A 12838-nucleotide genomic window follows, 5' to 3' on the forward strand; every position below is an offset into this window, starting at 1 on the left:
ACACACACACTACACACACAGACACACACTATACACACACAGACACACACACTACACACACAGACACACACTATACACACACACACACACACACTGCATGCTTACTCACCGCGTACACATACACACTTCGCACACTGCACAGTACATAGAGGGGCCTCCTGATGACCCTCTAGGGGCCAGAAGAGCCAAGCAGGCCCTTATTAAGTATGAAGGCCTCAAGAAGATTCCCCACGAGGCTGCGGGGCGGGGTGGGACTCAGCCTGAACACAGCTGAAGTCCCACGAGACCTTCTTTTGTCGTCCTCTCCATAGCCAACCAAGTTCATGGTGGGCACGGAGCAGGGCATCGTCATCTCCTGCAACCGCAAGGCCAAGACGCCAGCCGAGAAGATCCTCTGCACGTTCTCAGGCCACCATGGCCCCATCTATGCCCTCCAGAGAAACCCCTTCTACCCGAAAAACTTTCTGACTGTTGGTGACTGGACAGCCCGAATCTGGTCTGAGGACAGTCGGGAGTCATCTATCATGTGGACCAGGTAAGGGAGAGGACTGCCAAGGGGACATGGGAGTGCGGGGTGGCACTTTAGAGACTCAGTTTGGCAAACACGAACACAGAACTCTAAACAAGGCGTGATGGCTCATTCCTGTAATCCCAGCACTCTGGAGGCTGAGGCAGGAGGATGGCAAGCTTGAAGCAGTCTGACCTAGGCACCCTGTGCACGATCTAACAGATGTATAGCTTGTTCTTCATGTGGGTCCCCCAACAATTAGATTGGGGTTGGGGTGGGGAGCTGTCTCTGACTCTGTTGCCTGGCTTTGGATCGCTTCCCCCTATTGCCTGCCTTCGGATCCCTTTCCCCTAGCTGAGTCGCCTTGTCTGGCCTCAGTGGGGGAGGATGCGCCTAGCCCTGCTGCAACTTGATGTGCCAGGGTAGGTTGGTACCCATGGGGTGTCTCCTCTTCTCTGAGGGTTAGGGGATGGGGGAAAAAGGGAGGGTGGAAGGTTGGAACTAGGAAGAGAGGAGGGAGGGGACTGCTATCAGGATATAAAACGAATAAGAAATTTAAAGAAAAAAGAAACCCACTAATGTCTGTACATACACCACATTCCCAGAGAAATTTAAATCCAATTAAAAATGATTTTTTTCTCCTGTAGTTTTAAGGGATGGTCGCTAATAATAGAGCTAATGATGACTTTGAACTTCATTTTGTTCTGTCATAACTCGTAAGGACTGGGCTAGTTAACAATGTAAATTCTTATTTTATTTTGAGAGAGGCACAGGGTCTTGCCATATAGAGTTAATTGTCCTGGAGCTCTCTATGTAGAGCAGGCTGACCAAAAAACCAAAACAAACAAACAAAAAAAACCATCCAATTTTCTTTTTGTCTGGATCATTTCTTCTACTTTGGCCCAACTGTTCACGAGCTTAGCAGCAAAGGAGGCCTGAAATTTTAGTCTAGGCTCAGCTGTACCCTATGGAAAAGGGAGAATGTGTTTGGAAGAAAACTGAGAGAGAGAATATTTTCGAAGTATTCCACCCACTTTGAGGGATGAATCTTTGTTTGGACTAGTAAGATGCCTCAGTGGGTGGAGGCACGGGCAGCCAAGCCAGACCACCTGTGTTTGACCCCAGAACCCTCTTGGTCAGTGGCTCTCAACCTGTGGATCATGACCCCTTTGGAGGTTGAACGACTCTTCCAAAAGGGTTGCCTGAGACCATTGAAAATATCAGATATTTGCGTTACGATTCACAACAGTAACAAAAATACGGTTCTGAAGTAGCAATGATTTTACGGTTGGGTGGGGGGGTCACCATAACATGAGGAACTGTATTGAAGGGTCACAGCGTTAGGAAGGCTGAGAACCACTGCTCTTGGGGGAAGAGGGAACTGACTCCTGAAACTTGTCCTGACCACCACATCAGTTCTGTGGCATGCATGCACTCATTCCCATACACACACAAATGTGTTGTTTTTTTTTTAATTACTAAACAAAATTGTTCACCAAACAAATTTGAAAATCTGGACAACAGCAAGGAAGAAATAGAGCTAACCTCCATCTCAGAATAATGAACTTCTGGCCATGTCTTTCCAGGGACCCCACAGTGGATCCCAGGTCCAGCAGGCCTGACACTGGAGCAAATTCCAGTGCCCAGACACCCCCCCCCCAGACCCCTGTAACACTCAGCCTGAGAGCCACAGATGAGTAAGGCTGGCAGGCTAGAAGTCAGACCCAAGAGAAAAACTTCCTACCCAGAAACACTGAGAGACGCTGGACCCCAGGAGGGCCTCAGTGGGAAGAGGTGTGAGCCTCAAGCTCCATCCCTCCCCACCACAGGGTCCCTGACTCACCACACTGGCTCCTACAGGTACCACATGGCTTACCTCTCCGATGGAGCTTGGAGCCCTGTGAGACCAGCGGTTTTCTTCACCACCAAGATGGATGGGACCCTGGACATCTGGGACTTGGTGTTCAAGCAGTGTGACCCTGCCCTCAGTCTGAAGGTTTCCTGTCATAGTCTTCCCACAACCCCTGACACTCCCATACACTCAGGCTCTTGTGACCTGGGGGCCTTCCTGGACAGGCCCAGGGCTCGGTGGGTGGATGGGCATACATGTGTTCACCCATGTGTGTGTTTTGGTGGGGTGTGTCTCTGGGTAATCTGGTTTCTGGCCAGCTGTACTCAGCCCTTGGGAGCATGGGTTTCTGCAGGAACGAGAGACCTGGGGACTTGCATCCATGCAGAGGTAGAAGAATCAATCCAGGGAATGTAAACAGAAAGGGATGGCTGGGGGCACCAGTGAGTGGCAGAGCACTGGCTTAGCCTTCAAGTCTGGCTTCCACGCTGAGCACGGGAGACAAGTCTATCAGTTGGTAAAACTGATAATAAAAAAATGAAACTTGCACGGTAGACAGATGTTGCATAGTGTGCAGGAGGTGCTGGGGTTCTGTCGACACAACTGCAGAAACCAGGTGTGGTGATGTAGCAGCAGGATCGGGAGTTCGAGGTCACCCTTGTCTAAGTAGTGAGTTCAAGACCAACCTGGGCAACGTGAGACCCAGGCTCAAACAACAACAAAACGGGGGAATTTAAGAGAAGTAAACATCCCTCCCCTCCCCAACAGTGTATCTCTCCGATTCCCATACTCAGGTTCTCTGCAGCTTCCCCATCAGCCTGTATTAGTGAACGGTAGCTGAGCCCTCCAAGGCTCAGTACCTCCAGGGAGGTACTGGCCTCCGTGGAGGACCAGGGAACTCAGAGATCGTAAGATGGACTAAACCAACAATGAGGCTGGAGAGCAAGGGTCTTGGCAGTGAACTTCATCCGGGCCATGGAAGGGTGTGTCACTAGAGGTGTTCCTACAGGGACAGATAATAGGGTATGTGTGACTTTGCTATTCATGCCCACCCTGCCTGGTTCTGCTGACTCCTTCAACAGGTGTGCGATGAGGCCCTCTTCTGCCTCCGGGTTCAAGACACCGGCTGTCTCATTGCCTGCGGCTCCCAGCTCGGAACCACCACTCTGCTGGAGGTGTCCGGCAGTCTCTCCACCCTGCAGAGGAATGAGAAGAACATAGCTTCTTCCGTGAGTGCCGGGGCCAGGCCCTCTCCGTGCACCCCTGACCTGCTCTAGAGACCAAGTCAGGAAGAACGGGTTGCCATTATTGGTAAGGGCAGTGTGGTGTGCAGAAGCTGTCAATCTGCCCTTGCTCAGCTGCTTGCATTTGGTAGTGCTGGTGTGGTCACTCAGCATGCCCAGGCTTCGGCCTCTCAGCTGTAAATCACACCGGTTTGATGGAGTGGAAACAGTGGGACTTTGTGACAGCAGAGCCTCGAGTCTGAAGACTTAGCAGGCGCCCAGAGGGGACACATGGAAGTGAGCTCGCTTATGAGAGAGGCACTGAGATCCGCTGCTACCCCTGTCCCTACCCTGGGCACACTCCCCAGCAGCAGGGGACACTGGCATTAATTAATTTAGAAAGAATAATTATTATTCTTAGAAAGAATAATAATTATTCTTTCTAAATTAGTACAGGAAAATTATTATGGCAGCAGATATAAGTATATATGTATTTTACATATATGAACGTTCTGCCTGAATGTACACTGGCATGCCAGAAGAGGGCATCAGATCCCAGTATAGATGGTTGAGAGCTACCATGTGGGTGCTGGTAATCAACCTCAGGACCTCTGGAAGAGCAGGCAGTGCTCTTAATTGCTGAGTCATATCTCCCGTCTCAGCAGCAGTTTTCTTTAGCCTTGCTAGCTTTCAAAATAAGAGACACAGAGAGACTATGATTTACTAAGCTGTAGGTACTATGCTGGGCAGTTTCTGAGCCGTTCTAATCCCACTGTCCTTAAAACCTACATAAAAGATGATCACTTGCCAATCGGCTTCTGCTCCATCAGTCTGTTCTTCCAGGCACATGCTCATCATCCATCTTGCCCCATGGTGCCTCCTCTCTCTACGATTTCCTCTCCTCCTCTGCCTCTCCTGCCATCCTCAAGGTCTTTCAACCCTAAGCCAGAAACCAAAACTCCAGCTACCTCTCTTGTGCCTAGTCAGAGCCTTCCACATCTTTATTAACCAATCAGGGATAGCTGGGGAGCATGCCTTATCGATGTGAGGGTAAGGACTTAGTTCAACATTCATAACAATGCCTGTGGCAGGGCGGTAGCAGATCTCAAGGCACTTAAGTCAGCATCTGAAAACAGTACGTGCTGAGACCCTCCTCCAGCAAGTATGTGCCCACTTCCTTTTGATTTCATAGGAAATAGTTCGATACACAATAAATCTCTCAGCTCTGACATAGATTTTCCTAGACAGGGTTTGCTATTTAGCCAGACTGGCCTCAAATTTGCCATAATCCTCCTGCCTCAGCGTCCTGGGCATGGAGATCATAAGTATGTGCCCCCGTTCCTGGCTTAGCCCTCTTTCCTTGATATGACACTCCAGCAGACCTCACCAGGGACAAATATAAGCCCACATTCTGCTGGGGTTTCTAGCTGTCCCTGACCTTGCCACAAGTTTGTCCCTGTCTGCCCCAGATATTCGAACGTGAGACCCGGCGGGAAAAGCTCCTGGAGGCCAGACATCGTGAGATGCGGCTGAAGGAGAAAGGCAAGGCAGAGGGCAAAGATGATGACCAGAAGGAGGATGAGCTTGCCGTGGACATCAATGAGCTGGTCACCAAAGCCGAGGAGGAGTTTTTCGATATCATCTTCGCAGAGCTGAGGAAGAAGGAGGCAGAGGCCTTGAAGAAGAAGCCTGTAAAGACCTAAGCAGGGGCCCGGGTGGGCTGGGGTCTGGGAGGGAGCCATGAGGCCTGGGTTCTGCCCAACCACCGAACTCCTGGGCAACCTTGAGCCAATAGTTTTCCGGGATGGATTTTACCTCCTGAGGAAATTTGTCTCTCAGGAGACGCGAGGTTCCTTGAGGGCCAGAGCTCCATGCCTCTAGAATGGTAGGCTCATCTTCAGCATTCACGGTGGCCCCCGAATCAGGGCCCTGGGATTCTGAGAGTGAAGGCCTTGAGGCCTGTGGGAGGAAAGGGCTGTGACATTTGCCCTTCTGTGCACTGCTCTGGCTTAGCACAACCAGGTGACAGGAGTGTGGCCTGTGACTGCGCCTCTGCTCCTGGCCCCAGTTCACAAGCATTTTCTACCTGTGTCACCTGGCCTGTCACTTTCCTTCTCAGTTCCTCCATTGCCATCTGGAAAGTGAAGAAAACACTGTAAAGGTGGTGACGCATAACCTTCTGGGGATAGAGGAAAAACAGTGTCTTCTCCCGTGTCTGCACCATTGTTCTTAGGGGTCCAGATAGGAAGGAGACAAAAGTTGGATGTCAGGAAAACAGTGAGGCCAGAATGTGTCAGCACCTGCTCTTCTGAGACAGACTTGTTGTGTCATGGGGACCAAGGCCAAAGTGAAAGTGTGGGGGCACTTGTTTAGAAAGCATTTATGGGGTCGCTGGAGAGATGGCTCAGCAGTTAAGAGTGCTGACTATTCTTCTAGAGGACTCCGGACAACTGTCTGTAACTCAGCTCAAGTTCCAGGGGATCCAGTGCTTTCCTCAGGCCTCTATGGGCACCAGACATGCATGTGGTACTCTGACATGCAACAGAATACGAATATATATTAAAAACCAACAAGCAAATGGGAAGGTTTTAGTGACGCCAGCAAGATGGCTTAATGCGTAAAGGTACTTACCATCAAGTCTGATGGTCTGAGTTTGATTCCTGGGAACCCATGTGGTAGAGGAAGGAGAGAACCAACTTTCAAAAGTTGTCTTCTAACTACCACCTGGTCATGTGTATGGTCACATATGTGACCATATGTGACTACACATACACACACAAACACTACACATACACACATGTTCTCTCTCTCTCTCTCTCTCTCTCTCACACACACACACACACACACACACACACACACACACACACTAAATAAATGAATAACTAAGAACCATTTAGAAAAAAAAGAAAAAAGAAAAAAAAACCAACAAAGACCTATTTGAGGGGCTTGGATGTAGCTTAGTTGGTAAACTACTTCCCTAGCGTTCTTCTTTTTTGTTGTTTGTTTGTGTGTTTGTTTTATTTGAGACAGGGTTTCTCTGTATAGCCTTGGTTGTCTTAGACTCACTTTGTAGACCAGACTGGCCTCAAACTCACAGAGCTCCAACTGCCTCTGCCTCCCAGAGTGCTGGGATTTCAGGCATGTGCCACCATACCTGGCTTCTTGCCTAGCATTCATAAAGCCTGGGTTTCATCTTTAATATCAAACCATAAACCAGGTGGGCTCGTGCACACCTGTAATGCCAGCATCTATGGATCCGGACAGAGGGGGGTGATGTGTACATGAGGCAGGTGTCAAATGCCCTGGAGATGGAGTTAGAGGTGGTTAGGACAGCATCCACCGGAATGCAGAGTCTGTGTAAGAGTGCTTGAACCACCATCTCTCCAGTCTCACCCTGGTTCTGCCTGGTGATTCCTGCTCCATCTCCCTCCTGCCGCTTGAGAACAGGGAGAGATTGGGTGATGCCATTTGAACGTGGAGAGATGTTGGCCGGAGAGCCACTTTTGTGAGGAGGGAGAAGAGCCCCCGTTCGTAGCACAGGCTGGGCTAGAGTTCTGAGTCCGGTTGAGATGCCCAGGTTCTTCCCAGCTGTCACTCCCTGGACCACTTTAATCTTTCAGAAGGCAAAGATTGAAATGCCGAGTGAGAGCGAGAGCGAGAGGCTGGCAGGCTTGCACTTGGCGCTCTACGTCTCGAAATGCTTTCCTTGCAGAGTTTAAACGTCCTGGATGAAGCTGAGCTGCAGGAAGTGTTGAGGCTCACAGGCTCAGCCCTTCTTCTGCCTGCCCCATACCTCCTCCTCTCTTAGTCTTTGCAGTTAGCCTGAGATTCTGGGGCTTAAAGCGCATTGCTCCAGGAAGAGTAAGCCATGCCTGTAACCTGAGCACTGCAGAGAGCCCAGGCAGAAAAATGTAGAATCTGAGGCCAGCCACTGTTGCATTGCAAGAGCCAGTCTCTTAAGAATGAAAGGAAGGGAAGTGGGGAGGAAGAAAAGAAGGAAGGAAAGAAGGAAGGAAGGAAGGAAGGAAGGAAGGAAGGAAGGAAGGAAGGAAGGAAGGCCGCCCCATGATGGAGGCTGTCCTCTATATGCTGTCTCCCTTCACCCTTTATCTCTAAACCCAGCCCTCAAGGTGCCATGCCTACGACACAGGTGAGGGTGACAAGGTGCCTCAGATATGGCAGGCTTAAGTCATCTACTCTGCAAATGGCAGAGCCTGGCAATTAGATCCCCAAGGTCTTGCCTACCTTCCCCGTCCCATGGCTCTGAGAACCTGCTGGGCCAGCTCAGAGTGGGCACTATGGGCTCCCAGGGACTTCCTCTCTGGGCTCCTCACAGCTCCCTGCCCTTGGCCTTGGGGTTTTACCTCTGGGAAATAGGGAGGGCCTGCGCCTCACCAGCATTTCTGTTTTTGCTTTAAAAGAGGTCAAGTACAAATCTGGATTACGGAGAGGAACTGATGGAACAAAATATCGGAGAGGAGGAAGAAGTGGGTGATGAAACCTATGATGATGTGAGTGGGGAGAGAGAAGAAGGCGTGTCCAACTAGGGCAGCCTCCACCCACAGCACTGACTCTTTGTGTTCCTTGCTGGCCTTCCTTTTAATACGTCTTGTCTGAGAAGTGAAAGCTGAGTTTCTTTGTTCAATAATTATTGGTGAGGACAGATGGGGGGACGAAGTCACTGGCCACACTGGGGCCCTTTCTAAGGTTGGCAGGGGTGGGCTTGTCTGTGCTAGCTCCCTGGCCTCAGCCACCCTGAGTCTACCTCGACTCAGGGCACATGACTCAGCCAGCCTCTTCCTAGATTCTGCTTATCAGGAGCTCTCCAATTAATAGTTACCAATGCCTTTCTCCAGAGGCTTTTAGAGCTCGGCTGAGCTTGCCTGCACTGCACGGGGGAGGGGGAGGGGGGAAGCACTGACAGAGGGGTTTCTTTCTCCCTCTCACCTACTTGTAAATCAGAATAGAGCTTTTGTCTTGTTCTGCAATACCTCTCCAAGCCATCCCCCAGGGGGCATCTTGACATGCAGTCACATGGACCCCCCCAAGTGTAAAGAATAGGCAGGTGGGATGAACCTGGCTCTCATTGTACGTGCATGCTTTTTACGGCTATTCTTCTTATAACATTAAATCAGTGCTTCTCGTTGATCTCATATAATTTTTCCAAAGTCCCTGGAAGGTTTGTGTTTGAGCGACCCCCCCCTTTTTTAAATGAAGAGAAAATAGAGGGTCTAGGAGAGTTATTTGGTCACAACTGGTGAGGAGTGGGAGCCGGGACAGGCGCCCCAGGCAGCTGGCTGTGGGCCAGGTACTATGCAGAACAGCAGGCCCTTTTCAGGTAGCCATGGGCTGGGCCCCGAAGCCATGGCTCCTCCATACAGTAGTAGGTAAGGTAGAGAGTACCTCAGAGACAATGATGTACGCATACAAGCCCCAGAGTGTCATGGATTCTGTGGCTGTCAACAGAGATTCAAAGTGCCCACATTAAGAATATCATTGGCCAGGCATTGGGGCATGCACCTCTAATCTCAGCACTCAGGAGGCAGAGGTGGGATGGATCTCTGTGAGTCTGAGGCCAGCCTGGTCTACAAAGTGAGCTCCAGGACAGCCAGGGCTATTACACAGGGAAATCCAAAGCAAACAAGCAAACAAAAAAGAACATTGTTGAGGAGCCCTGGAGTTAGCTAGCTGGCTTGGTCAGTTCTACCTATGCACAGGAAGAAGACCTGAATTTGATCCCCTGGAGCCCATGAACAAAAGCCAGGCATGGTATCAGTTGTAATCTCAACACTGGGAAGATGGAGACAGGCAGATCCCCGAGGCTAGCCAGCCTAGATGAATCAGTGAGCTCTGCACTTAGCAAGAGGCCCTGGTTCAGAATAAAATGGATGTCATCCCAAGGAATGACACTCAAAGTTGACCTCTGAGCTCCATGTACTAGCATTTGGATATTTTGTGGAGGGAAGACATGGGCTGTTCCTTTTGTCCAGAAAAGCGAGGGGACATTGAGTTGCTTGTTGCATTTGGCTAGATTTTGATGTCCATAGTCACTGATGATGTTTATTGACGGTTAAAACTTCACAGGAATCCAGAAAGGGGCTTGCCATCTTCCATTTGCAAGTCACCATTGTGGCAGGTGATAGAGAGCAGAAGGAGCTGTTGGGTCTTGTAAGAGCAGAGGATGGAGCTGAGAGTTCAGCTCAGGGTGGTTCATGATCCTTGAGCATATGCCACACTGTATTCTGAACTCCTCAAGAGTGGACTCAGTTGGGGCCCTATTCGCTGCCTGCTGCTGCATCCAGGTGGGAGGAAGCTGTCCTCACTGTAAAAGGACGGAAGGAGACACAGAGACCCACGCTACCCTACGGGACACTTAAAGGTGTGAGTCTCTGAGGGATTGATTCTGCCCCAATGGGACATTTTGAATTAACACACCTGGCAAATGTGTTATTCCTGACACTTGAAGCAGAAAGGCTTGGGTGCTATGCTGCTCAGCATTCTAAGGTTCCCAGGATTCTAGGCCCCCACGACAAAGAATGGTCTTGTCCAAAACATCAGTAGAAAGCCGTTGCCTGCCTCGAAAGCACAATGCTCTGGTTTTGATCTGCAGCACTGCAGAAACTGGGGTGTGGGCAGCACATGGGCAATCTCAGCCCTCAGAAGAGGCAGGAGAATCAGACGTTCACAGTCGTCCTCAGCTACCTCTAAAGTTCAAGGCTACCCCATTCTACACGAGTCTCAAACAAGCCAAATGAGGTGGAATCAGAGTGCAGAAACCCAATCTGGAGAGCAAAATCAATCAAATGGAGTGCTCAGGGTGGAAAAAATCTCTGTGAGTGAGGGGCTGCCACTGTGAGTTCAAGGGCAGACAACATTCTCACGCTGTTCTGGAATGCTGGCCTTTGGTGTGTGCTTGCAAAAGGAGGCCACCTGCTGGAGCCTGGAAATCCTTTCCTGAGGGTACAGAGGGTGCCACTGTGATAGGATGGCATTCCAGAAGGGATTGTGGGAAGAAAAAAGGGAGCCTGCAGACAGTGCATAGCAAGGGGCTGGACAGTTCTGTGCTCACGGTGTCCCTGTTGCCAGCCTTATTGCAGTGACCTCTGGCCTCATGCACCGGATACCTATCGCCTATTCCCCTCTGGGATGGTGAGTCTTCACTGTCAGCTTGACTGGGTTTAGAGTCACCTAGGAGACACACCTCAGGATACGTCTATGAGGATGTTTCCAAAGAGGCTTAGCTGAGAGAAAGCCTGCCTTCAGTGTGGGTGGTACCATTGCATGGGCTCAGGTCTCAGAGTGAATGGAAAAAGAAACAGCAAAGCCACCTGAGTGCCTGCATTCGTCTCTCTTCTGCTTCCTGGTCCATCCAAATGTGATCAAGAAGCCTCACACACCTGCTGATGCAGCCACAAACCACCAACGTTGCCACCTGCCTTAATGTACCCTGCCACCACCCTCTTTATTAAAAAAAAAAAAAAATCATTATTTTTATTTTATGGCATGAGTGTCGTCTACAGGTACACATACTCTGTGCATGCCTGGTGCCCACAGAGGTCAAAAGAGGGCCTGGAAATGCTGACACCAGGCTAGGTGTGAAGTGAGAGTCACAGCTTCCTGGAAGGTGGCCAGATTCCTGTGCCCACAACAGTTCTGTGTCCCCATCCTATGCCACTTAACCTGTGATACTGTCACTGCAGCCATCGCACCCTATGGCTACCAGGACAAACAGCCCACCATTTCTCCCATGACGCCACTGGGTGCTGGCACCTCAGAGCAGGATGCTCAGGAAAGGCCCTGTCAACCCTTCCTCTTTAACCAAATAAAGCAGTCCCTGGGCTTGATGGAATGGCCCCAGTGCTGAAGCAGGGGATGGCTGCTAACGACCTCCCAGGGTAAGATCCAAGCTAAGAGTAAGGACCTCAGAGTGCTGGAGTCTCACTCTGAGCTAAGAAGCTGCGCTGAGAGCCAAGGACAACAGGGAGTCACAGGTGGGGCAGTGAGAGGACTTAATTCCAGAGAGCCAGCCAATCCCAATCAAGGTCACATAGCCACAATAGGAATTTCCCTTTCTGGCTTTAAAAGGGACCTTTGAGTTCCCCTTAGGGCCACCACCATTTTGTGAAGGTGGTGACCCCAGCACCCTGGAATTCTCTGCAGAATAAACGCTCTTTGTTTTTGCATACCATCTAAATCTGGGGTCTTTCTTTGGCGAGTCACAGACCCTAACAGCAGGAATGAATCCAAGTCAGGTGCTTACTGCCTGGCTAACAGTGACTTTGCCCAGCTCCGAGCCAGGTCCCAGCGATGGAGTTGGGGGGGGGGGCACCAGATATGGGCGCACCCTCCCAGGACTAGAACTCACACAGTGCTGGGAAAAGACTAATACAACACAGACAGTTGGGCAGAGTAACACTTTGTTTTGCTTTGAGACAGGATTTTCATGTAGCCTAGGCTGGCCTTGACCTCACTATGTGGTTGAGGATGACCTTGAACTCTTAATCCTGAGTGATGGAATTACAGGAGTGATGGAATTGTATTCTCCCCCTCGCCGTGCTCGTTTGTGCATCGCTGTGGGTGGAGGCCATGGCTTTATTCATGCTAGGCAAGCACTCTACCAACTCAGCCACACCCCCAGCCTCTGGGGTGACATTTTAATAATACAGGTCATTATGAAGGGGCTAACAGGAGGGTGTGTCCTAGATTCTCAGGAGTATAGGAGAAGCTCCATGAGAAACTGACAAGCTGAGACTGCGAGACAGAGCGTGGGGCAACCAAGGGGCGTATAGCATGTTTCTGAACACAGTTGCACACATGTGCCTCTCCACCTGTGTACCCCTGTATACGTCAGCAATGGTGACTTCTCCATTAGCCAAGGCAGTCCTTGTAAGTAAGGGGGTAAAGAGTTCAATGGACCCAGAAAGCCTGAGCTCAAGTAGGCTTCGATACCTGCGGCTTTCCAACATTCCCCAGTCTGAGGATTCTCATAAAGAACAGGAGAAGGTGTTGCCATGAGCTTCAGCCACAGTAACTAGAGGGGAAGAACTGGGGGTAGTGAGTTAGCATGGACACCTTCCTCTGAATCTGAATATTTCCAGAAAGGTTTAACAGAGCAGGGAAGAACCACCACAAGTGTGGACATCTCCAAGGGCCGGAGCTCAGGATCAAAGAGGGAGACCGTGAGCTAAGCAGCTAATATCCTCCCTCCCTCTGGCCCTCATCATCAGAACCTCCTCCTCCTCCTCCTCCTCCTCCTCC

General features: G+C 50.4%; 1 protein-coding gene across 2 annotated transcripts in view; it reads left to right on the forward strand.

The window, feature by feature from the left end:
- The window catches only part of Dnai2 (dynein axonemal intermediate chain 2), a 33282-nt gene extending 24563 nt beyond the window's left edge, over window positions 1-8719 (forward strand). For both annotated transcript variants that reach the window (XM_055592114.1, XM_055592113.1), the window contains exons 9-13: window positions 312-535; window positions 2369-2504; window positions 3440-3586; window positions 5050-5271; window positions 8002-8719. In XM_055592114.1, the coding sequence (XP_055448089.1) occupies window positions 312-535; window positions 2369-2504; window positions 3440-3586; window positions 5050-5271; window positions 8002-8127 (855 nt within the window). In that variant the 3' untranslated portion in view covers window positions 8128-8719. The remainder of the gene's footprint in view (window positions 1-311; window positions 536-2368; window positions 2505-3439; window positions 3587-5049; window positions 5272-8001) is intronic.
- Window positions 8720-12838: the final 4119 nt, after the last annotated feature.

Source organism: Psammomys obesus, unplaced genomic scaffold (genome assembly GCF_907164565.1).
Source record: "Psammomys obesus unplaced genomic scaffold, mPsaObe1.curated_primary_1811, whole genome shotgun sequence".
Lineage (NCBI taxonomy): Eukaryota > Metazoa > Chordata > Mammalia > Rodentia > Muridae > Psammomys > Psammomys obesus.